This window comes from Strix aluco, chromosome 18, assembly GCF_031877795.1.
Source record: "Strix aluco isolate bStrAlu1 chromosome 18, bStrAlu1.hap1, whole genome shotgun sequence".
Taxonomy (NCBI): Eukaryota; Metazoa; Chordata; class Aves; order Strigiformes; family Strigidae; genus Strix; species Strix aluco.
In genome coordinates, this window is record NC_133948.1 from 15,003,422 (window position 1) to 15,027,289 (window position 23,868).

Genomic DNA, 23,868 nt, shown 5'->3' on the forward strand with positions numbered 1-23,868 from the left:
GCCGCCGGGGAACCGCCCTCCCGAGGGGCGGCCGCTGCTGCGCGGGGCGGCCCCGGCTCTCCGCGGAGGGCGGGACCCGCCGGCGGGGCGGCGGGGCGGGGCCAGGCGAGCCCTTGGTGCGCGGCCGCCGGCCGGACCCCCCCGCCGCCGCTGTGGTCCGGCCCGCCGGGGCCGGGTGGCGCATGCGCGGTGCGGGGCGGCGGCGACGGCCGGACGTTGGGAGCGCGGAGGAGGAAGGCGAGAAAATGGCGTCGACGGGTGAGCGGGGCCGGGGGGGTCGGGTCGCCCCGGGGCCTCCGCGAGGGCTGCCTCGGCGGGAGCGGCTGCAGCCCGGCAGGACGGGCTGAGCCTGGGGCTGCGGCCGCCGGCAGCGCCCCGGGGCCGCCCGGGCTGAAGGGAGCGGGGCGGGGGCAGCGCCTCCGGGCCGGGCCGCAGCCCTGGGACGGCGGGGCGAGGCGCCGGGCCCGGCCCCCCGGCGCTGTGGTGGCGGGCTCCCTCCCGGCTGGGCTGCGGGCTGTGTGGCCGTGCTGGCCCCTACCCAGCCCGTCACCCCCAGCACCGCTGTCCCCGCGGGGCCGGGACCCTCCGGTGCCTCCCGGGGGTCGCGGTGCCCGGGTTCCCTCTCCTAGATATTTGTTAAAGGGTTGTGTCCGACAGAGAACCCTTGGTGCTCCAGCCCCAGAAGATTCTGAGTTACGCTCTTTCAGGACATCAGTGTCCTCACTGGAGGCTTCCCCCGCGCCTTCGGCCTGTCTGGTGGCTGTTCAGGACGGATTCTGGTGCAAATGTAATTTATTTGAATAAAACCAGTGAAGCGTCATAGAAGGAAATATGCTTTTACACAAGTGTTCCAACTTGCAAATAGATAAAACTGAGACTTACCAACCATGGCAACATCAGCCTTAAAGCCTTACAGCCAAAGGTCGGACCTCTCTGTAGAGGAAAATGTCACAAGCCATGGAGTGTGAGAGAATATGACTAATACCACCTTGGAGAGGTTTAAAAAAAAAAAAAAAAAAAAAGCTAGTAAAGAAACATGTGCCAATGGAATTGTCAAAACGGGGTTTAAAAATACAGCTGTCTTTCCGCTTAATACATGGAAATGTTCTTCCGTGGGAGCTGCTATTTTAGGCTGTGCTATTGTACTCTTGAGCCTCGTGAAACAGAAGGATGAAGATTAATTTCCCACTGGAAATAAAGGCTCGGAGATGGTTTTAACTAAATGAACCATAATATTTTTTTTTAATGTTTTGTGTTAATCCAAATTCAAGCAAATTAGAAGGGAGGGATTACCAGAGACGAATTGCAAATTTGACACCTGCATTTAAATCCTACAAAGGGGAAAATGTCCTGCCTAGGTAGGAGTGGGGGAAGGCTGTAAGAAGGGATGTGTGATGGGTGTTTAATTGAAGACTCTGTGTGTAGCTCAAGGCCCCAGCAGCTCTTCTGGAGGGTGGTAGGTTGCTGGGGGTCTACCAGCGAGGGATGAAGGTTGAGGAGATCTGTGCTCAGCAGCCTGGCCATTTTTTAACAGCCTGGAGGACTGTGGTAACCCAACAGCATGCAGAAAATGGGAATTAAATAAGGAGTGGGGAGGTTCTGGTGGCTGGAGGGTGAACAGGCTTGGAAAAGAGGAGCCAGGGGTGGAGGAGGGTGTATGGCGAGATGTTGGAGGGAGGCCGGTACAAGGAGGTGGTGGGAGAGGGAAGATGGATGAGGAAGAATGGTTTTTAACACTCAGGATTTAGCAGAGCTTAGAGCCACGTGTAGACTGAAAAAAATAAAAAAAGAGCAGTGACCCTGAATTTAACAGGCTAGCTTTTTCAGTATTAAACATGACAACCTGTAAGGAAAGCAGGAGTGGTGCCAGAGTAGTTTAACAACTTGTGCAGTGCGTCTCAGGAGCGTGGAAGCCTTTGGGTAGCAGTTCAGCGACTTCATTGTGCGCAGCATTTCGGGCGTCTTCCTTGTGTGCTCGTACAGATTCCTGTGCTCTGGTGCAAGGTCGAAGTAATTAATATCTGCCAAATCGCTACCAGAGTCACGGCACTTCCTTTCCTTGTCCGTCAACACACACCCCGGGGTCTGAGCTCCAGCATCAGCGGAGGGAAGTGCGAAGGAGGAGAAGCTGTAAGCTCACATAGAGGGGTTAGGAGGAGGAGAGGAAAGCTTTACTAGGGGTGAACCCACAGCCTCAAGAAACAGGAAGTTTTGGTGTATGAAAACAGTATTTTCAAATTTATTGCTGGTGCTCCATCGCCTTCAGTGGCAAACAGCGTGGTTAAGGCGGCCCTTGCAACCCAGGGATAACTGAAGGCTGTAGGAAGTCGTCGGTTGGGTTCCTCACATTCGTAATCTTCAGTTTTCCAGCTGCGATCAGCGTACCCCGAGGTGCGACCGCGGTAGAAACACCAAAACCTCTTCCCGCACGGGACTGTGTGGCTCTGCCTGAGAAGAGCTCTACTAACGTCCAGCTTCTGCCTCCAGCTCAGTCAGATGCCGTGGCCCGAGTGGCAGATGCGAGCGGGGTCTGGGACTCACTCCTGATCTCTGGCCTCGGGACTTTTGTGGTCCCGGGATAGCTGGAATCTGGCTGGCAAGGTCTGGTCCGAGCGGTGAATTCATCGTTCGCTCTAGACGTTTGGATGGGAACTGGAGTTGCTTGGTGACTTTGAGGGAAAGCATACAATTAGGAGCTGTAATCATCTCAAATATAGCCTTGTAATTGCCATGTGGACGCGTTTTCCGTTCCCGCCAGCAAACCTGTTCAGCATAGATTTTTCTGCTTGGATTTTCAGGATTTCAGTTCTCCTCTAAATCAGGATATTGGCGTGGATCAGGGTTTTGGGGATGGAATTACTGCCAGCTGCCTGGCTCGAACCCTGCTAGGGGACAAGTGTTAGAACTTTCCAGCCATTTGTGTCCTTGAAAGTTAAATAGAAAGAGTGAAGTGTGGTGGTTTCTACAGATCCAAAAGCTTGCAACCTGGCCCTTTGAAACCAGGGGTGGGGGGTTTGTAAGTGTCAGCCCCAGTGTTTCTTTTGTTCCAAAACAAAACACCCTCCTGCCAGCCCCCTTGGGTGTCTTCCAAGGTGGCAGTTAAATTAAAGTACGGTCATTTGAGATCAAAGTTGGTGCTGCAAGCAGCAGTAACAATGAAGGGAAGAAAGGTTTTGTTTCCTTCAGAAAGACTGAAAAAGTGCATTTACCTTACACTCTTTTGAAACTGGATTTCCAGCGGTTTATAGCAGTTCTTTCAAGCTGCAGGAGGAAATTCCAGCTGCTGTGCTCTTACACTGTTAATTTTGTTAAGCCTTTGTCAACCTTTTTTTTTCTTTTTCTTTTCTTATAGATTATAGCACCTATAGCCAAGCTGCAGCTCAGCAGGGGTAAGTAGCATTATGGTCTCAGCCTCTCTGTTTTAAAAAGATGTAATATAAGTATGTAATAATTGTGGTTTAGTCTTAACATTGGTATGTTTGTAAATCCTGTGGTTTTCTTTTAGATTTTGTATTGCCGTAGTATTTCAGCAGAAATCATTTGGATACGTGAAAATTGTCTTACGATACGTGTTTTGCGCAAGTCCGAAATACGGGGATGCCTTATAAATGTCTTTAAATTGATTTTACAGCTACAGCGCGTATGCACCTCAGCCAGCTCAAGGATATGCACAGACCACCCAGGTAAAACACGGGACGGTTTTATAATTGCTGCTGAATCACGTGGCTTCCAGTAAACTACACGGGGCTGTGCCAGGCACGAAAAACGCTGAGCAGCAACAACAAAATCTGTTGTTAAAAGTTGTCTTGTAGCTTCCCACACAGCCCAAACTGCTTTCTTAAAGTGAAAACAACCTAAACGTCGAGGCGCCTCAACAGTCCTTTGTTAATATAGCCGAGCCTAAGGTGGTTGTTGTCGAGAGGATTATAAAAGCCTAACTCTCGGTGTATGTTTGACACCACCATGTTGGTGGGTGTTCTACTCAGTGGTGTAGGAGAGAAAAACTTAAAAAAAAAAAAGGGGGGGGGGAAATTGCCATTTGTGAGATTGCAGCAGTTGGACAAAGGAGGAGGAGGAGGAGGGAATAGATTTTTTTCATGGCAGTATTGTTGCTAATACTATTAATACCCTCAGTTGTCTAGACTGCAAAATTATGATGATCTTTAAAAGATGAATTAAACCATGCTTATTTTTAATCCTTAGAATCCAAGTTACTAAAACCACATTTGTATACACACTCCAAGTATGTTTTCAAAGGTAAATTTTTATCCTCAAAAAGTGGCGTCGGTTGAGTTTCCCCTGCCTCTCCAGAGAGGTTTCTGAAGGGAAGATCCTGCTCCCCAAGAGTATGTCTACATTATGGAGATAAAAGCCACCACACTGTCGTGATGGAGCGTTACTGAGCAGCTTTTAATCGGTTAATTCTGGTTGTGGCAACAGCTTGGCTTTGGTGCTGCGGGGCTGAGCAGGAGCTGCCTTCCCGTGCCCACTCAGGCTGCCTGTGCCATGCTGCCTGCTGCTTCTGCCTGCACTAGCCAGTCCGAGGCAGGCGAGGCTGCGGGAATACTGTGCTCGCTTGTTCCTGCAGCAGGGTAGGAAGGCCCTTTGGCAAAAAGATGAGTGTTACAGGAGGAGCACAGGTTCAGTCTGGGCATTTGGGTCAGCTTAAATGAAGGTGACAGGAACTTTTATTTTGAGTAAGCGTTTTGAGACAGAACAATTGCAAGAACTGCGACCAAATGTGCAGGTTACACGGCAGGACAAGTGTCAGCAGGCTGGCAAGTGTAAGAACAGGCAGCTTCAACAACATCCTCTAGTGTGAGACTAAAGCAACTAACCAACTAATCTCAGCTGTAGGCAAATAGCCATGGGAGGTTTGCAGCGTTTCCTGCCTCTTGATGTAGTGAGCTTCCCCAGGCAGTGACATAATCAGTCTGGTCAAGGCTTTTCTACTCTTGATTAAGATCTGTGGCCTGAGTTCAGGGAGGCTGGCTCACAAGTAACGCAGGCTTAGATCCCAAGTAAGTCCCGGTCTCCCACAGGAGTCAGTAAATCCCTTTGAGAATCCGGACCTTAAGGCCATCTTCATGTTGCTTCTTGAGCTGTAAGTAGAGTTTTATCCTAAACCAAACTGGTGGCCGCACAGAGCTGTAGGAAGTGGGCCGGTGCCTGAAGTTTGAGCCAGCTGGTCCGTGGCGTGGGGCTGAGGTAGCTCTTTAGCTGGGAAAACTGCAGTGCCAGCAGCTCTGCGCTAATCCGGCCACGCCGCGCTGCCGATCGGATCGCCGCGGCTGAGGAGCTGCTTTGCGGTGCTGTGTTCAGGACTGAGCCAGACCATGGGCAGAAGCGGATCTTTAGTGATAGTCCAGACTTGAAAGTGAGCTCCAGGGAGGGTGTGAGTTGAGAGCTGGTCTCTCGCTGAACACAAAGGCACCGGAACGGGAGCAGCTGTGACCGCGATAGTTCGGGGATGGCAAACCCTTGGATGCTCCTGCTGATCCTGTCCTTGGATGTCTGCATAAACTCCTGTTTTTCAGACTGTTGGCCAGTGGACATGAAGAATATTCAGAATAACTTCACTGAAACCTTAAATAGGTTTCTTCAAGTGAACACTAAAGCACTTTTATGCTGAAGTAACTGACTTGTTTCAGTTCGTGCAGTTCTGCCCTCTGAGGAGTCCACTCCTCCTGTTTCAGGTTAGCCCTCGGGAGGTACCTGTGAGTGCTGACGGGTGCCCAGGCAATTATGAGGAGCTGGATGCTTTCATGTTCCGCTTTACGTAGAGCAGAGGTGTGTTGTGAAAATGTAAGAGGCTGCCCCTCCGGTCCTGTGTTTGTAACTTCATCGCAGATCTGAACTGAAATTTGCAGTAGCGCCCAAATTTTCACAGTGGCCTTGGCTTGACTCTGCTTTTCAGTACATCAGGTAACACAGATCCCCCAGTCTGTGTACATCGCTGAAATGGTCTGTGTGTATCTCTGCAATGCCTGTGAGTCACTTCTGTTCGTGAATTAAATTTGTATCATCTTTGGAGCAGACGTATGGGCAACAGAGTTACGGAACCTACGGCCAACCCACCGACGTCAGCTACACGCAGCCCCAGACAACTGCGACGTACGGGCAGACTGCGTATGCAACGTCCTACGGGCAGCCTCCTACCGGTAAGAGCCCCCGTGCCCGCAAGGCTTGACTTATCCTGGGAAGTTGAGCTCAAGTCTGCGTTGGGGAACTCCGGCCCAAACCACACTGAGTTACCCTGGGCACCTCTGACGTGGAAAGGGCTTCCTTCCTCAAGAGCCTGTCCTGAGCGAAGGGCGGTTTAAAACGGCGCGAAGATGCGGGTGGGCTGACAAAGTGTAAATAAACGTGCCCGTTTAATTTTTCAGGGAACGTTTTGGGTGCTGGTTCGTGCTGTGGAAGTAAGCACGGCTGCAGAGCGTGCTGTGCTTAGAGCAAAGCAACCGGGAGCTGCACGGTGGCGCTCCCGGGAGCGGGTGCTCTGGCTGCTCTCGAGAACCGGTGTCCCCAGCACTTCGGTTGCCTGAAACAAATCAGTGGAAGTGATGTATGCCTGTTCTGATAGTGTACCCTCTACTTTTTGTCTTGTGCTTCCCACAGTAGAAGGGACCAGTACAGGTTTGACTATCCTGCTCACTCTTGCATGGAAAATGCTGTCTCATCCTGTCTAAACTGGTGGTGTTAACCCTTTAGGTGTCGCTTGGTTTTAAGCGCTTAAAACGTCCAGCATCAGAGCGTGCCCACGCAATGACAGTAAGGATTTGCTAGGCTGTGATGCTGTTTGCCATCTCCACGTCTCTGTAAAGTCTCCGAGTGGCATACTTTATGGATTAAACTTCCTGAGCACTAACGGCAGCCGTGCTGAGACGTTTCGGGTGGATGTAACCCCATTGCCCTACCGTTTCCTAAAGGGTAAACAGCATGGTTAGACGTGTCCAGATGTCCTGACCGGCACCTTTGCATGTTCCGTGTTGTCTTTGGATTTCCAGTGCAGACGCATACATGTTCATTAATGCGCTGTAAACTATTCCAACGTGTGCTCTTTGAACTGGAGTTTTGTACATACGAGTGTCTTAATGTCTGAAAGAAACTGTTGAGACATTCGATTCTGGTATATTTGGACTGAATATTCAGGAGATTTTGAAAAAGAAAACAAATTTTCCTCCAGGTAATGCCTTGGGTGCTGTTTTCTGCAGGTTCATCCTTTGCTATGAGAGACAATAGAAACATCTGTTAGAGTGGGAGCTTTCTTAAACGCTTCCCAAAGCAAGGGAGTACCAGGACAGACAGGCAGTGGGGTATCTGCCCACAGAAGCCATTGAGGAATGTTTCACAAGAGAGAGGTGGAGCGAAAATGTTAACCTATAGTCTGTCCAGTGATACGGCCCTTGAAATATTTAACATCTTTAAACAGATAAGGAAGATTTCTGCCTGGCAGTTAGCGCCCATCCTGCAGAGTGAGAGCCTTTAGCCAGTGTCACTGTGGGTTATCTACAGGTTTTTTTCCTTTCATTTAAAAGTATATGGACATCAGTTGGCAGCAAAAAGGATTTGTGGACTTCCAAAATTTCTTTCTTAGAAATGTTTGAGTCCCTTAATCCTTACTACAGACTCCACTCCTGCACTGGTCACAGGAAGCTGTGCTGTTTATGTTTTTGCTTTTTCCCTAAGAGTATATTTTATAGACGAATAACATTAGATATCTTTTCTGCACAGCTTCTTTTTTTCAGGCAGAAAGCTTCATTTTTTTTCATCAAAAAAAAAAAAAAAAAGAAAACTCAGGAAGTGGTCAAGGAAAAAAGATCATATCAGACCTTGAAATACAATTTGCCTCAATCCGCGTAGCATCGGTCTGTGGCAGAACTGTGGATGTTATTCTCCAGGCAGAATGCCAGGTTGTATTTATTCTTCCCACACCTGCTTCTCCTTGAGGAGCCAGAGCTGTGCAAATGAGACTGATAGTGCTTAAAGCCTGTCTCCCTCTCTCCTCCGTCTCTGCCTTTCATACTAAATAAAGCCCCGGGGTGTTGCCTGGGGCATACATCTTTATGCCCTGAGAGACATGCAGTTTTTACGGTTGAATGTCAATTTATTTTCCCTAGGCATCGGCTTTCTGTAGCAGAGGGATGTCTGCAATTACTTAAAAGCGAAGTGCCTTTTTTTGTCTTAACAGCCTGGTTTTTGGGTAAGATGCCGTTGCGGTCAGGGAAACTCAGATCCTGTGCAGATACACCCTCTCGGGACTCTGCCAGAACGGCAGAGACAATTCCTCTGCATCGTCTCAGCCTCAGCTGAGGGCTGGTGTAGCCTGCCTGTGGACCTTTCCATCCCAAGCCCTCTGCCACCCAGCCTTGCCCTGACTCCGGGGCCACCCGAGGTGAGAGTTACCGCCCAGGTTGTGCCTTTTCCCTCCCTGGGGCTGGAGGAAAAGGTGTCTGTGTCTGGGAGTAGCCCTGTCGCTTTGGTATGAAGAAAAGGGGTTCGGGAGCCTGTGGGCTCCCCTGCAGCTTCCCGGACTCCAACTGGGTGAGGGAATTAATCAGCACCATCAGCTCTGTGGTCGTGGTTTGCTCTTTAATCACTGTGGTGTATAAGCATGAAGTACAAGAAGTAAATAAAAAGCTGCATCTGTAATGGTTATTGGCTTTCGAACAGTGTCGTTTGGGGGCAGAAACATCATTTCAAATGTCCGAGTATGAATCTCCTTTAAGCAGCTGAGTGGGAATTACTCTCTAAAGACAGCCAGCCCCCACTTCTCTTCTTACCCGTGAAATTTAGGGTTATATATATTTTATTCTGATGTATTCAGAATTTGAAATGAACACACCCATAGCTGTCTTGGCTACCACAATAACTTACACCAGAATAGAGCAGAGAGAGGGTAGCTCTGCGGCCCCTTCTCCAGACCCTCACCGTAGAAGGTATGCATGCCAAACAGGAGTTGCCTCTCTTTGGGCACGCAGACCCCGTGGGTAGCTTTTAATACTGCTTGCATCAGGAGCCTTCAGAAACTGCTGCTAGCTGACGTGAAGCCTGCTTATTTCAGAATAAATCTCTTTGAATCCAGTATTTTCAGTTGATGTTCTCTGAGGACCAAATCCTGCAAGCTTCCCCTCCGCCTGAAGAATTCCTAGACTTCAATAAGGGTTTTGCTTGCAGGCTTGGATACTTTGAGAGGAAACTGAGCCACGTAACTGGACTTCTTAAGCAGGTTATCAAAGTTCTTCTGTTACCTTTTTCTTACAGTAGCTGTTCTGCAGACACAGTTTATCTTACTAACTGGTGGGGGGAGGAGAGAGAAGTGGTGTGATGTAAATGCCCCCCTCAAAAATACAGCTCTTGAGGATTTGCAGAGTACCTAAACTAAGTTGTTGAAATGAAAATTTAGACCAGTGGGATGTTAAATCACTGCCTGTTCTTTCTTTGGTACAAACCCTTCCTGCTGAGCACGCTTGCACAAGGGAAATGCTCCATCTAGAGCTGAAGCATTAAAATTCAGGGTTATTTTTTTTTTCCTCCCTTTTATTCTCTTGACTCTGCAGAGCCAGGTATTAGCAAACCTGCTCACTTGCTTGATTGGAGAGGTTAGTGCTGCCAGTAACAGTACTGAGAAGGGGGGCCTAGATGTGGGAGGCCCCCCCCCCATGGCTCTGGGTCTGGCGAGAACAGCCCAGGGCAGGGCTGTGGCTTCAGCAGCACTTACTGCAGGCTGTACTTAGGCAAACAGCAGGCTTTTTTAGTATGTGGTCAGGCTTCGGCCAGTTAAAATACGGATTCATTTAACTTCTGGTGTTGGTGCTCTCTGTGGAATTGCTGTGCTGGCTCACTTTTAAGTGTTTGGACTGTTTAAATTTGTCCAAGGCTCTAAAAATCATGCTCGCGTTTCATTCGCCCTCTCAGCAACATTCACCCTCTCGGCAACACTCAGAACAGGACTTTGCTTTTCAGAGAACTTCTCAGCAAAAAGGAATAATGACCATGAGAACTGATTTGCTAGTGATTCGAGCAAGTTGTTTCCTGGTTGGAGACCAGCTTACTCTCTCGCTTTGATGCTTCCAGGTTGGCAGCCCTGCCATGCAGCAGCCAGCCCATGGCGTCAGCAGGAGGGTGGCAGTGGGACAAGCGTGGGGGGCCCAGGGCAGGAGGAATGAGGCTTGTGGGAGCGGGCAAGGGCTTTTAAGACTAGCTGTTGCAGGTGACAAGAGTGGACAGGCTTGTGTCCCCGTGGAGCCCCTTCGTCAGGATCCTGGGGCTAACCACAAAACTCAAGAGCAACATTTGGACAGAAAGCTGAAGTTTGTTTTTTTAAGTAATGTGCTGTGCAAACTTCCTCCTCTCACTTCCCTTCCGCTTCACTCGCTGATTCAGAGACCCATTGGGAAGGATCCTGCTTTTGTAGCAGGGACAAGAAGATGTGGAAATACTGCGGTACTTCGTGAGGGCACGCTGTATTCTGCTGGAAGTACATCTGTTTTGCAAATTAGGGAATTGAAATAAAAAGCTACAGCACGATTTGCCTAAAATGCTGTATAATTGGAAGGATTTGTGTCGCAAGTGCCCCATGTTTATTAAAAATAAGTGATGGGAGAAGCTGTTATCTTAATTGATGCAATTAAGATCACATCAATAAGACAAAGACCAGTTGGCTGTTCTTTGGCAATTGATGTTTCGTATTTTTAGGAAGTTAGCTTTTGCTAGAAAAAAAATTTAATTGATATTTTTTTCATGTAAGTCTCTGTTTCATAATTTGAAAACCTGCTCGCAAGGTTCTTAACTGTAAAAAGCCACTGTGTTAATACTGGGTTTACAGTTCACCTTTGTGACAAGCCAAATGGTCCGTTAAATTATACGGTGGTGGCTGCTGGAAAGACTGATTTAAGTGGAGCTGTTTTGGGATCTTGGATATTCTTGTAAAATTGTTCAGAAATAAGTGTATGAGCTCTAAGCCTTTTACTTAAACCAAACTGAAATTCTAAGAAAAGTGAAGGTACATAAAACATCAGGAGCTACCTTATGTGTCTCTTTTGACCTTTCTGTTAAGTTAAAGCAAATGTAAAGTGCTTTTCTTTTGTTTCCAGAATTACTGATTTCAAATAAGCCTTCATAAATGCCTCAAAAAGACTTCTCAAGTCAGCCTGGTGCCATTTTGTGCTTTTATTTTTCAAAAAGCTGAAAGGATGGGACTGTAGTTCTTGAATCGATTGGATTTCTTTTACTTTAGAGCTGCCAGGAGCTTTGTTCAGTCTTCCTGCGTTCAGAAGATGCTGCATGCCTCGGCTTGCCCCGCGTGTGCTTTGTTACGTTAGCCGTGAGCTTCGGTAGCTGTAAACACGCAGCCTTTGGATGCTGGCTGAAGGGTGGCTTCCAGAAAGCTCCTCGGAGTGTGGTTTTGGGACGGTGAGGGTGGAGCTGGGGCTGTAGGCTGAGGCTTCCCAGGGCAGGGGGTTTCTCTGAGGAAGGTGAAGGGGCAGTGCTGGGTTAGTTCATCATTTTCAGGTTATCAGTGATATTTTTGCAGGGGTGATATCGGTGCTGTACCCGAGGTCTGATAAACCATCCCCAGAAGCGCAGTAGTCTGAAACGTGACGAGCAAAGCTGGCCCAACTAATCTGATGAGGCTGTCGTTTTGTTCTAGGTTATACCACCCCGACTGCTCCCCCAGCGTACAGTCAGCCCGTCCAGGGGTACGGCACAGCCGCCTACGATACTAACACCGCTACGGTTACCACCACCCAGGCTTCCTACGCAGCGCCGTCCGCTTACGGCACCCAGCCCGCCTACCCAGCCTACGGGCAGCAGCCAGCAGCGTCCGCTCCCGCAAGGTAACGTCTGGTTCTGCTCTTCCTCCCGAGGCCGCGTTTGCGCTGCTGCTGGGGGGAGCCCCAGCACACCGCCAGCTGAACTGGGGCCCGCTGGTTTTGCTTACACCTTCTCTCTGCTTGTGGTGCTTGAGCTTTGCTCTCGCTGCATCCTCAGGGCCGGGGGAAGCCGCGTGGGTAGGTTCTGCTCTGGCACGGTGAGTCAGCACGGTTACTGGGAGATGAGGAGAGCAACCAAGCAGCAAAAATGGGCTCTTGACTCATGATGTAGAACAGAAAATGGGCCAGTCTGATCCGATCTTGAGTCACAGGCAGGATACTGCTACGTGCTGTGTCTTGAGTGGGGGCACATGCTGGAGACAACTTCCTTTTTAAACCTCTTGTGTCGGGGCACTGTCAGTAGTATATTTAGTTTAATTGTTTGCTCAGGATATGAAAGATTTAGAATACGTAACGGAGATGTGTTCAGTAGTGAGTAAAAACTGCTTTATTCATTTACATGATGTTTGTAGCAACCACTCCAGTGAGGAGCTCTGTCTATGTCTGTCAGATTACACTTTAAGCATGAATCCTGACATCATTTAAAATAATCTTTTCCCAGCTTGTACAACAAAAGTAGTTTAACTCTTTTTACCCCACTCTGATAAATTTAGAGATTATAAACGTTAGGGGACAAATACAAAAGAACGGGACATGGAAGTCACATGCAAACGGTTCTCTTTGTTTTCAGGCCTTGAGAGTTTAAACACAGAATCATAGAATAGTTGGGTTGGAACAGACCTTTAAAGGTCATCTAGTCCAACCCCCCGCATCCTTTCCCTTTCATCAGATAATGTATATGGGGCAATATCTGCTTGCACTGGATTCTGAAACAAACAATGGTGCATTTAACTGACAACATTTCTGGCTGCTCTTGAGCTCCTGGTTTCCAAGCGTTGTGTGAAACCAGCTCGAGCGGAGGGGCGGTGCTGCTCACCACTTCCCTGCCCATTCTGCACCCTCGACTCCATTCTGGAGCCAGTCTGAATCCCTCACCGTCGGCTTCATAACGCAGCTGGAGAACAGAAGCTGTAGTGCTCTCTTCAGGATGCTGCCCGGGCCTTTCCTGACGGCAGGGGAATGTACAAACACCCAGTCAGCAGGTGCTAAAATGTTTAGTGTTTAATGAGCATATATTGGCTGCTGCCAGAGTGACTGACACCGCTGCGGTGCCAGCTTGTAACGCCACCCAAAGACACGGGTAGTGCCATTCTGTCCTGGGGGCATCTGAGCACCTTCGCTGCTACTGTCACCAGAGGTTTGCACCAACGTGTCCTTCTTGTTCAATTCTGCTCCACAGACCCCAGGATGGCAGCAAACCAGCAGAGACCAGCCAGCCACAATCGAGTACGACAGGCTACAGCCAGCCCAGCCTAGGGTACGGACAGAGCAACTACAGCTATCCTCAGGTGCCTGCCAGCTACCCCATGCAGCCGGTCACCGCGCCTCCCTCCTATCCTCCTACCAGGTAACGCTCCCGGCAGGCTAAGCCTCATGCAGCTGGCGGGGGAACTTTCAGGTTAGCTTGGGCAAAAGGGCTTTTTCTCAAGGGATTTTAAACAAACAGATGTAAAAGGAGGTTTGGTGTCCTGAGAGGAGGGAGGTGTAGTTGGTGGTGGTGTACCTCTTGTGCGGAAGGTGAGGCTGTGATTGCATAAGTCTTTCTGCATATACACCTGCAGCAGCAAGGTGTAACGATGACAAATGTTTTTAAGAAATTTCCTAGATATGGAGTTTGTAATAGTGACCTTTTGCTGCCTCCTGACAAATGGCTTTGTGTGGTGGGGTGACCCTGGCTGGATGCCAGGTGCCCACCAAAGCTGCTCTGTCACTCCCCTCCTCACCTGGACAGGGGAGAGAGAATATAACAAAAAGTTTGTGGATGGAGATAAGGACAGGAGAGATCATTCATCAGTTGCTGTGACGGGCAAAACAGACTCAACTTGGGAAAAGTAACTTAATTTATTGCCAATCAAATCAGAGTAGGATAATGAGAAATAAAACAAATCTCAGAACACCTTCCCCCCTCACTTCCCTTCTTCCTGGGCTCAACTTTACTTCAAATTTCTCTCCCTCCTCCCTGCCAGCAGCACGGGGGGGCGGGGCTGGGGGTTGTGGTCAGTTCATCACACAGTCTCTGCCGCTCCTTCCTCCTCGGGGGGAGGACTCCTCACACTCTCCCCCTGCTCCAGCGTGGGTCCCTCCCACGGGGTGCAGTCCTTCAGGCACAGGCTCCTCCAGCATGGGTCCCCCACGGGGTCACAAGTGCTGCCAGCAAACCTGCTCCAGCGTGGGCTCCTCTCTCCACGGGACTGCAGGTCCTGCTAGGAGCCTGCTCCAGCACGGGCTTGCCACGGGGTCACAGCCTCCTTTGGGCATCCCCCTGCTCCAGTGTGGGGTCCCTCATGGGCTGCAGGTGGAGATCTGCTCCCCCGTGGGCCTCCCTGGGTGCAGGGCACAGCTGCCTCACCATGGGCTGCACCACGGGCTGCAGGGGAATCTCTGCTCCAGTGCCTGGAGCACCTCCTGCCCCTCCTCCTTCACTGGCCTTGGTGTCTGCAAGGCTGTTTCTCTCAAATATTCTCATTCCTCTCTCTGGCTGCAGTCGCACAGTTGGGTTTTTTTCCCCTTTCTTAAATACATTATCCCAGGGGAGCTACCACTGTCGCTGATGGGCTCGGCCTTGGCCAGCAGCGGGTCTGTCTTGGAGCCGGCTGGCTTTGCTCCATCGTACACGGGAGAAGCTTCTGGCAGCTTCTCACAGAAGCCACCCCTGTAGCTCCCCCGCTACCAAAACCTTGCCATGCAAACCCAATACACTTTGACAGGGGGCTCACCTCTTCCCCTTGGGTGTCTCTAATATGCTGATGCTGACTTCTGAACTGTATGGTTTGAAATTCTCAAAGCCTGAGATGCGTCAGGGGGGACTGTTTTGTTACCCATCCGCTGAAAACATTTCAGTGCCAAGGCAGAAGGGGAGCCTGTTGCTTGCGTTGCCACTGATACTTGCCCTGGCACTTCTGCCTCTTTCTAGAGGTGTGAATAAATTGTGAAGGGTCGCATGGATTTTGCTTTTAGCAGTCTACCAGGTTTATTTTGCCTCCTGCCACCAGCCTGGCCTCCATAGGATGACTTCAGCTTTTTAAATGGTTTACAACAGTACATATGGCTTATAATTGCATTACCTTCTAGCGTGAGCCACTTCTGCAGCCTAATGCACAGTGCCAGTGAACTGACTCATCTTTCTATCTTTACAATGCTTTTGTCTCCCAGCTATTCCTCTACACAGCCAAGCAGTTACGATCAGAGCACTTACTCCCAGCAGAGCACCTACGGGCAACAGAGTACCTACGGACAACAGACTAGTTATGGCCAGCAAAGCAGCTACGGGCAGCAGCCGCCGCCAACTAGTTACCCGCCCCAGACGGGATCCTACAGCCAGGCCCCCAGCCAGTACAGCCAGCAGAGCAGCAGCTACGGCCAGCAGAGTGAGTGTGCTCCGCAGGGCCGCGGAGGAGAGCCTCGCTCTTGCGGGGTGGGCTGCCTGAAAGAGGCTTGGCGTTACTTTGGGTCTAACGCTTGCAGCGGTGTTGAAGGCAGAGCCTGCTGGAGCTGGGGTTTGCCCTTTCTCCCTGAAAAACAACTTGCCTGGTGCGGTGGCAAATCGCAGTACTCCCCTCAGCGTGGTGAGGGCGAACGGCGGGGTTGAAAAACACAGAAGCACAAAATACCCTTGAGGCTGGAGTGGGCAAGACTTGTTTGGAAACGGCTCTTTTTGGCCAGGTGGCAGCTCTGCAGGGGTCAGACTGGTAGGGCCTGACGTAAAACTCGATTCCGCACACGGAGAGTGGCACATCTCTCCTTAAATTAACGCTGTCGCTGGAAGCGCTGTAGCAAATTATTGTCGTGATTATGTTCTGGTGCTGAAGGCAGGTAAAAGGGCTTAAAAGGGACAGGCAGCTTCGACCCACTCTTGTCTGCAGCTCCCTAACGTGTTTCTTGCAAACTTCCTCAGGCTCGTTCCGTCAGGACCATCCTAGCAGCATGAACGTATACGGACAGGAATCCGGAGGCTTTTCAGGCCCAGGAGAGAACCGGAATATGAGCGGCCCTGATAACCGGGGCAGGGGAAGAGGGGGATATGATCGTGGAGGCATGAGCAGAGGTGGGCGGGGAGGAGGACGCGGTGGAATGGGGTAAGAGCAAATCTTTTCTCCTTTTATCTAATTCTGGTTTACCCATAGGATCTGAAATTGAAAGAAGGGACTGAAAGGTTGACGTTCCCAAAGGTACTTCCATGGGGAGCACCTCTGTAGCAGCATTGCTTCTAATCCGTGGAAATATTATCCTAAGGGGAATAGGAGCAGGATCTATTTTTCTTGTCCTGCAGCTGGTTGGGGCCCGGGGGGAATTAGGGGTATTGCTAAACCTGGAACTTTCAGCTCCCTTCGCGGTCGCGCAGAGGTGAAATCCTCTGTGGGGTTTAACAGTAACTCTGGATCGAACACACACAAACCTCCCGCCAGGTCCAGGAGTCACTCCCTGTGCCTCAGTAGTGGGGATCTTGACAGCTCAGGTATGTACAAGGCAGAAGCCTCGTGTCGGCCCCGTGTTAACGCCGTCGGCCTCTTCACCTTAGCGGTAGCACGCGGAGCTACATCTGTAAGTGTATGGCTGGGGCAGGTTGCTGCTGTCGAAGCCATGACTCTGAGTGGCCAGAACACTTAGAGCTTGGCTGGAACGTGAAGAAAGACCCCGAGAATGTAAAGAGATCTGACTGGGCTCCCAGGACTGCTCCCCCTCGGAGCTTTCAGGTGGTCTAAATCAGTTTGGCCATTTTAACTGATGGCAAAATCTGGTTTGGTAAACCTATGCCTTCAGGTCAGCAGTGTGTCTCCCTGTCTGTGATGTTTGTTTTGATAGAGGCGAGGAAGGAGGACTAACCCCCGAGGCTCCTAAGAGAAGGAAGATGTAGCTTTGTGTGTGTTCCATCCCTTCACACCATCGTTCAGAGCTATGCAGAGTGTCCCTAGGTGCACGCTGGAATTGTGGCGTGGCACGCGCAGTGCTCGCCCCGGTACTTGGCAGGGCAGCTGGGATTGCAGCTTCTCCTCGATAGGCAACCTCCTAAGGTGTTTTACAGCCCGGTGGCAACCAGAGTTTGGCCATCGATGGTCCCATTCTGCATAGCTCTGTCGAAATGAATTGAAGTGGCATGAAATCTTTATCGGAGAAATACAACCGCTGGTGTATGGAAAGAGAAGAAAAAGACTGGCCTGTGTTGGAACACATGTGGCTTGAATTGGCTCGAGTGGAACAGAGTTCCGTGGTTCTGCATAAAGATTTCACCCATGATGTATTTATCTCTAATGGTTTAAAGTAGATGTAGACACCTGAAATGTCTATCATCACATCTTAAAATTTCTAGCCCCTTCGGAGCTTCTCATGCAAAAGATTTGTCATCCGTCTCCGATTTGACACCCTAATCCGAGCTTAAATTGCGTACGTAGTGATTTCCACCTGACTAGAGCATTACAAAGGGCCCCCTGCTTTATGGACGTAGACTTTCTGCTGTCCATAGGAACGGTGGCCTTCCTATGGACGCCGAGGGGCAGGTAGGGGAACTCGGCCCTTCTTATCATGCTGTGGTGATGGATTTCAGTGTCTCCGGCAGGTAAGGAGCTCGATGTTATTAACGTGCCCTTTTTCATTGACTCAATTATTTTATATTTTCATTGGCTGTTAAACATGGAAACTTTTTAACATGCTTTGTCGCATTTATATGCTACAGGTTACAAAGTGAGAGCCTTGTATACACTTCAATACTTAAAAAGTACCCGTACTCAGTACTCAGCCGGCAGCATAATGAAAAGTGGGACTAGACACGGTGTCCATATGGAGAGGAAAAATATACATAGAATATTTTTAACCAAATGTATTCATTGTATAAATGGAATCCTTCTGTAACTTTGGTAACTGCATACTTGTTGTTTGGTAATAAAACCAGAGGAGGTATACTACTTTAGAATTGTGTAACGTTAAAAAGTGTAAACGTATATGTTTAAAAAGAGAGACATTACGTAAATGGTGTGTACTTTAACAAAAGGAGGCAAAGCTGCATGCAACAGCTTGAAACTGTGTATTGACGACTTTTTTTTCCAGTATTAGAGGTGCAATACTTGCTAGAAAATAGGCGGTGCTCTCCCTCCTCTGCTCGTCTCCTTCCAAACAGCTTTCTGTCTCTCCAAAAAGAGCCAAGAAACATCAAAATCCTTTTCAGGTGGCATTTTCCTAATTAACCAGCGCTTGAAAGCAGCCTTAGCTGAACGCTTCAGCCAAAGCTTTCGACGAAAGCTGCGGCCGTCAGTTTGCATTGGCGCGTACCGAAATCTGCCGTTCTGGTCTGTGTCCACAAAGCTGCACCCCAGGCCTTCGAGCCCCCGCTGTATTCTGTAAGTTCTCCCTCCACAGAGACTTGTTAAATTCAGTAGTGACCTGAATGTATGGCTTTATACCGAGCTTTTTAGCGGCAATGTCATCTGAACTGTGTTGTAGGTATCGCGTATGGTTGTCTCCTACCTTTTTAACTGTTAATGTCAGGGACCCGCGGGCTCGTTCCGCTCTCGTGCTGCGAGAGGCTGAGGGTGCACCTTTATGTACACACAGAGGGGAGGGAGTTGACCAGTGAACAACCCCACGATTTCTCTGAAGCGAAAGCCCAATTTCTAACGCTCCAAAACATTTTTTGCCAAGTATTGCACTGATAATACCCGTACAAGTAATGCAAGGGTACCGACAGCAGAGTGGTGTCTAAAACCAGACAAGCGAGGTTGCGTATATGTAAAGGAAATTTGAGCGAGCTGCCCTGAAGAAAGGCATAGTGCCGAGATGAGAGAGAGAGAGACAGATGCATTGTTTGGAGATGTTTAGCCAGTGCCCTTCTTCCCAGTGAGCCGCAGAGGCTCAGAGCGGTACTGGCTTTGTAAAGGGAAAGGCCTTCATTTCTTCGTTTATCCCCCCAGCAGCGCTGGAGAGCGAGGTGGCTTCAATAAGCCTGGTGGTAAGTTTTTGAGCATTACAATGGATAGTGTTAAAAAAAAAAAAAAAAAAAAAAAATTTGCAGTCAGTTTTTAGAACAAAGTGTAATTTTTATTAGTTTAAGTGGTTAAAATGACATATGCAACAAGACTGTAATGGGTACTGCCGGCAATGCCTAGGGGTATGCGGTCACAGGACACAGGGTAACTTGGAAGAATTGAGCAACCACTTCTGTAATTTGGGGAAAATAAATGGTTTGGATTTAATAAATTTTTTGTAAAGTAACTTTTTATTAATGAACGTAAAACTGATTGGCCTGGTAAAGCATTTTTTTAAAAAAAAAAAAAAAAAAAAAGTGTAATAGTGGTTAATGGTTTGAAAGGCTGCTAAAAATAGCAAACCGATCACCAAGTAAAGGTGCGTTGCTGATGTTTTTGCAATGCAGGTCAATTTGAGTTTAACCAGCGCCATCGAATGGTGGTCATAAGTAGATAGTGTTGTGTGTGTCGGTCCTTCAGCCTGCAAGGCGTGCACTAACACAGCTTCTTATGATTCTTTCCCGACTGGCAGGACACATGGAAGAAGGACCGGACCTTGATTTAGGTAATTGCCAATAACTGCTCGGACTCTCTCCCGAGCTCGTGAAATTGAGACTTTTGTTGGCTGCCGGGGCCGAGGGCTGCGGCGGCGGGAGGCGTAGCCCCACGGCGTGGCCCTTCTGTAGGAGCACGAGGACGCTCCGCCGTTGGCAGTCTCTGTCTGGCCACGTCATTTATTTCACGATTCCCGATTCATCAGAACAGCTGGACTGGTGGGAGAACCACACGCGTTTGTGAGACGCTCGCCCTTCTCCGCGGGAACTAGGGGGGCTTTCGGGGGAGCTGCTCTGGCAGCCTGAGCCCGGAGCTTGTGTGTGCCGGTCCAGTAGCCTCCTCTCGTGCCACCCCTGGCCTGTGACCGCGCGGCTCTTTCCTTCCTGTCGCACAGGCGTGTCTGGAAGTTATGCGTCAGCCTTCCAGGAGCAGCGCGTTGCTGCGGAAAGGGGGGTTGTTAGTGGAGTGAGGGGGGCGGGTGCCCGCCTGCGGGAGCCCAGAGGACGCGATGGATCTTCCTCGCGTCTCATCTCGGGTGTCTCCCGTTAACAACCGGGCGGTTTAACGACGCGGGCAGCGGCGTGCGGCGCGGTCCTGCCGGCCTGCGTGCAGGAGGTGGTGTGGAGTCGCCCTCCCAGTGCCTGGGGTTTCGTGTCACTTCATAAATACGCTCATTGAGAGCAAAGCCGCAGCTGGCCGAGGGGATGACGTGATGAGAAGCGCTCCGTTATGTTGTATCGCTGCCTTTCCTCCCTGCAATGACACGTGAATTATCTCCTAGGCCCACCTATGGACCCAGATGAGGACTCGGACAACAGTTCAGTTTATGTGCAGGGACTCAATGATAATGTGACCCTGGAGGATCTGGCAGACTTCTTCAAACAGTGCGGTGTTGTCAAGGTGAGGCGGGACAGAGCTCGGCCGCCAGCTGGTAGAGTGTCGGGAAAGGGATCGCCCACCACCGCCCCGCCTGCGCGTTGCTCGTCTCCCTCCCTTCCCCGGAGCGGGCAGGTCTCTGCCTGGCTGGGCAGTAGGATGACCGCAGCCTGGCTCTCACCAAGCTCAGCCTTTCCCAAAGCACCTCGGCAGGGTTTGTCCCTCAACACTCGCGTGGAGAGCCCGGGAGGACGTGGGGAGGCTGCAGCTCGGTTTTTGCGCCGCTGGGTACGCGCAGGAGAGGCCCGTCGGGCCGGGCAGCGCTGCTCTGGGCCGATTCCTGGGTTGTCTGGGCGGTGGCAAGGCAGAGGGGCCCTTTCTGCCACGGAGTCACCAAAATGAGACTCGGTTGTCCCAAGTGAAAAGCAGAACAAAGGAGAGTCGGTCCCAGCTCTGCGTACGGGGAGGTGTGACTTGAGGTGACGTTTTGCTGTCCTGCTAGATGAACAAGAGGACTGGGCAGCCTATGATAAACCTCTACATCGACAAAGAAACCGGCAAACCGAAGGGAGATGCCACGGTATCTTTCGATGACCCGTCTACCGCCAAAACAGCTGTCGAGTGGTTTGATGGTGAGTACGCGGGGTGTGCTTTGGGGTGGAATCGCTTTGTTCTCGATTGCAGAACTAAGTCTGACCAAAGTCAGCATTTCCATCCTCGGTGTGCGGAGGGTCGTGGGCACAGATCGCAGCTCGAGGTGGTCAGGCTTTTGCCTAGGAAGTTCCTGGTTGTAACTGGAACAGAAGCGTGGTGCTTGGGTGATGGTTGTCCTCAGGCTTCTCTCACCTGCTCTCTCCTGTAGCCAGAGTTTGATCTCAGTCCCACGGGTGGAATTTGGCCCTTCCGCTGTCTTTGACACCCGGGTGAAATCTTCCCCCGTGATTATCGGCGCGGTTGTGCGCGATGCTGTTGGTCGCAGCAGAAAGCGACGCTCTTGCCGTTGTGTCCCTCCTAGGGAAGGATTTCCAGGGCAGCAAGCTCAAAGTGGCCCTGGCGCGGAAGAAGGGCCCGATGAACAGCATGCGGGGCGGGATGCCCCCCCGGGAGCAGCGGGGAATGCCTCCCCCGCTCCGCGGAGGTAACGTCCAGCCGCCCCCCGGCCCCCTGACGCACCCCACTGGAGCCGCGGTGCCTCCTGGGATTAACACAACCTTCCTTGCAGGCCCGGGGGGACCCGGCGGCCCCGGGGGGCCCGGCGGCCCGAGCGGTCCCATGGGCCGGATGGGAGGCAGAGGTGGAGACCGGGGCGGCTTCTCCTCGCGAGGCCCGCGGGGATCCAGGGGAAACCCTTCCGGCGGGAGCGTCCAGCACCGGGCCGGCGACTGGCAGTGTCCCAACCCGTAAGTACCCCCGCGCTGCCGTCTCCTCTCTCGGGGCGCCCGGGGGGGCCCTTTTGTCCCAGGTGCTGGCCAGGACCCAAAAGAACTCGCTGGGCCTTGCGAGGAAGCGCCGTTTCCCCGTCCTGAGCCGGGCGGGAGGGCGCAGCCCGGGGCCCTGCTGAGCTGCTGACCGCTGTTTTTACCCAGGGGATGCGGAAACCAGAACTTCGCCTGGAGAACAGAGTGCAACCAGTGCAAGGCTCCCAAACCAGAAGGGTTTCTGCCGCCTCCTTTCCCCCCTCCAGGTACGTGTGTGGGGCAGGGCCAGGGCCGGAGGCACCGGCGCTTCCAGCCGGCTGCTGCAGGGCTGGTTTGGGGGCTCCTCGGGGCGCGGCTGTTTCCAGCCCCAAGAACTACTTGGGGCTTCGTCCCTCCTCAGACTGCAAAATGGAGGCCAGGGCCGTTCTGCCCACGCACACGGCTCTTCCTCGGGGCTCTTTTCAGCGCCAAAGCACCCGCGGTTGCCTCGTTAGGCAGCGCCTCTTAACGAGCCCCGAGGAGGAGCCGGGTGAGGTGTGTGTGCTCGGGGCTGCCCTCGCCCTTCCCAACCACTCCCCGACCTTCTCCCTCGACCTCATCCCGGCTGGATGTGCCCGGGGCAGGGGTGGCTCTGCCCGGCGCCCCCCCAGCCTCTCACAGAATCACAGAATCACTCAGGTTGGAAAAGCCCCTCGGGATCATCGAGTCCAACCCTCAGCCCGACTCTACAAAGTTCTCCCCTACCCCACATCCCCCCACAGCTCATCCAAACGACCCTTAAACACACCCAGGGATGGGGACTCCACCCCCTGCCTGGGCAGCCTATTCCACTCTCTGACCACTCTTTCTGGGAAAAGTTTTTTCCTCGTGTCCACTCTGAACCTCCCCTGTTGCAGTTTAAAGCCGTTCCCCCTTGTTCCATCTTGTTCTCTCCCCCAGGCGGAGACCGCGGGCGAGGTGGCCCTGGGGGCATGCGAGGCGGGCGAGGAGGTGGCCTCATGGACCGCGGGGGACCCGGTGGTGGCATGTTCAGAGGCGGCCGGGGTGGAGACAGAGGTGGATTCAGAGGAGGCCGGGGTATGGATCGAGGTGGCTACGGAGGAGGTGGCCGGCGAGGGGGAGGAGGACCCGGGGGCCCCCCCGGACCCCTGATGGAGCAGATGGGAGGCGGAGGCAGAGGCGGACGGCGCGGGGGACCCGGAAAGATGGACAAGTACGTACGGGGGTGGCCGGAGAGGGGACGGGGGGGGGCCCGTGGGCCCCGCTCCTTCCCTCAGGTCGGGTTTGGGGGGCGGGATGAGGGACCCCCCAGCCCTGGGGGCACCCTGGGGTGCCCCGACTGACCCAGCCTCTCCCTCGGCTCACAGGGGCGAGCACCGCCAGGAGCGCAGAGACCGGCCCTACTAGAGACGGACCCCGCGGAGCTGCATTTACTACCAGATTTATTTTTTAAACCAGAAAATGTTTTAAATTTATAATTCCATATTTATAATGTTGGCCACAACATTATGATTATTCCTTGTCTGTACTTTAGTATTTTTCACCGTTTGTGGAGAAACATTAAAACCAAGTTCAACGGTAGCGTGCCGAGTTATCTTTTCCCCCTCCCCTCCTCTTTTAAAAGCGGTTGTTTAACAAAACCTTCCCCCCCCCCGCGCCCCCCCCCCCGTCTCGTGAGCATGCTGTGCGCAAACCCCGGAGGCGGCGACCGAGCTGTAACGATGTTAACGGTTGTGACGGTTTTTTTTAAAATAAAATTCCCGATGTTTCTAACCGTACCACTTCTGGCCTCTCTTGAGAGCATCCCTGCCGAGAGGGGTGGGGGGGCGGCGGGGCGCCCCTCAACCCCTACGCCCCCTCACTGCCCCCCCCCCCCGGGAGGGAGCTGCACGGCGGGGAGGGGGGAGCCGCGGGGATGGATCCCTCGATCCTGCAGTTTGGGGGCCCCCCTGGGTGCGCCCCCATTCCCTGGGGGGGGGGGAGACACACACGACACAGTCACCCCCGCTCCAGGGGCGCGGCTGCGCTGCCCCGTGCCTCAGTTTCCCCCCGCCGGGGCCGCGCTCC

General features: G+C 51.8%; 1 protein-coding gene across 5 annotated transcripts; it reads left to right on the top strand.

The window, feature by feature from the left end:
• Positions 1–177: 177 nt before the first annotated feature.
• EWSR1 (EWS RNA binding protein 1) lies at positions 178–23,382 on the top strand. 5 transcript variants are annotated; one of them, XM_074844579.1, is made up of 18 exons: positions 178–258; positions 3,353–3,389; positions 3,632–3,683; positions 6,038–6,161; positions 6,619–6,636; positions 11,654–11,840; positions 13,177–13,344; positions 15,150–15,364; positions 15,892–16,072; positions 18,899–18,936; positions 19,485–19,517; positions 20,289–20,407; positions 20,886–21,015; positions 21,399–21,521; positions 21,606–21,783; positions 21,970–22,067; positions 22,741–23,014; positions 23,169–23,382. In XM_074844579.1, exons 1-18 carry the CDS (start codon positions 183–185, stop codon positions 23,206–23,208), a joined length of 2,091 nt encoding a protein of 696 aa, XP_074700680.1. In that variant the 5' UTR covers positions 178–182; the 3' UTR covers positions 23,209–23,382. The 5 variants fall into 5 exon arrangements, with proteins under 5 accessions (XP_074700680.1, XP_074700681.1, XP_074700682.1 ...); XM_074844580.1 differs by having other exon boundaries at positions 18,902–18,936; XM_074844581.1 differs by lacking the exon at positions 6,619–6,636.
• The last annotated feature ends 486 nt before the right edge of the window (positions 23,383–23,868 follow it).

Bases quoted from the DNA above. Each gene is read 5' to 3' on its own strand.
- EWSR1 (XM_074844579.1), top strand. From the start codon at position 183: ATGCGCGGTGCGGGGCGGCGGCGACGGCCGGACGTTGGGAGCGCGGAG. The intron at 16,073-18,898 runs GTAAGAGCAAAT...TTATCCCCCCAG, and splicing joins GGAGGACGCGGTGGAATGGG to CAGCGCTGGAGAGCGAGGTG. The intron at 20,408-20,885 runs GTGAGGCGGGAC...CTGTCCTGCTAG, and splicing joins AACAGTGCGGTGTTGTCAAG to ATGAACAAGAGGACTGGGCA.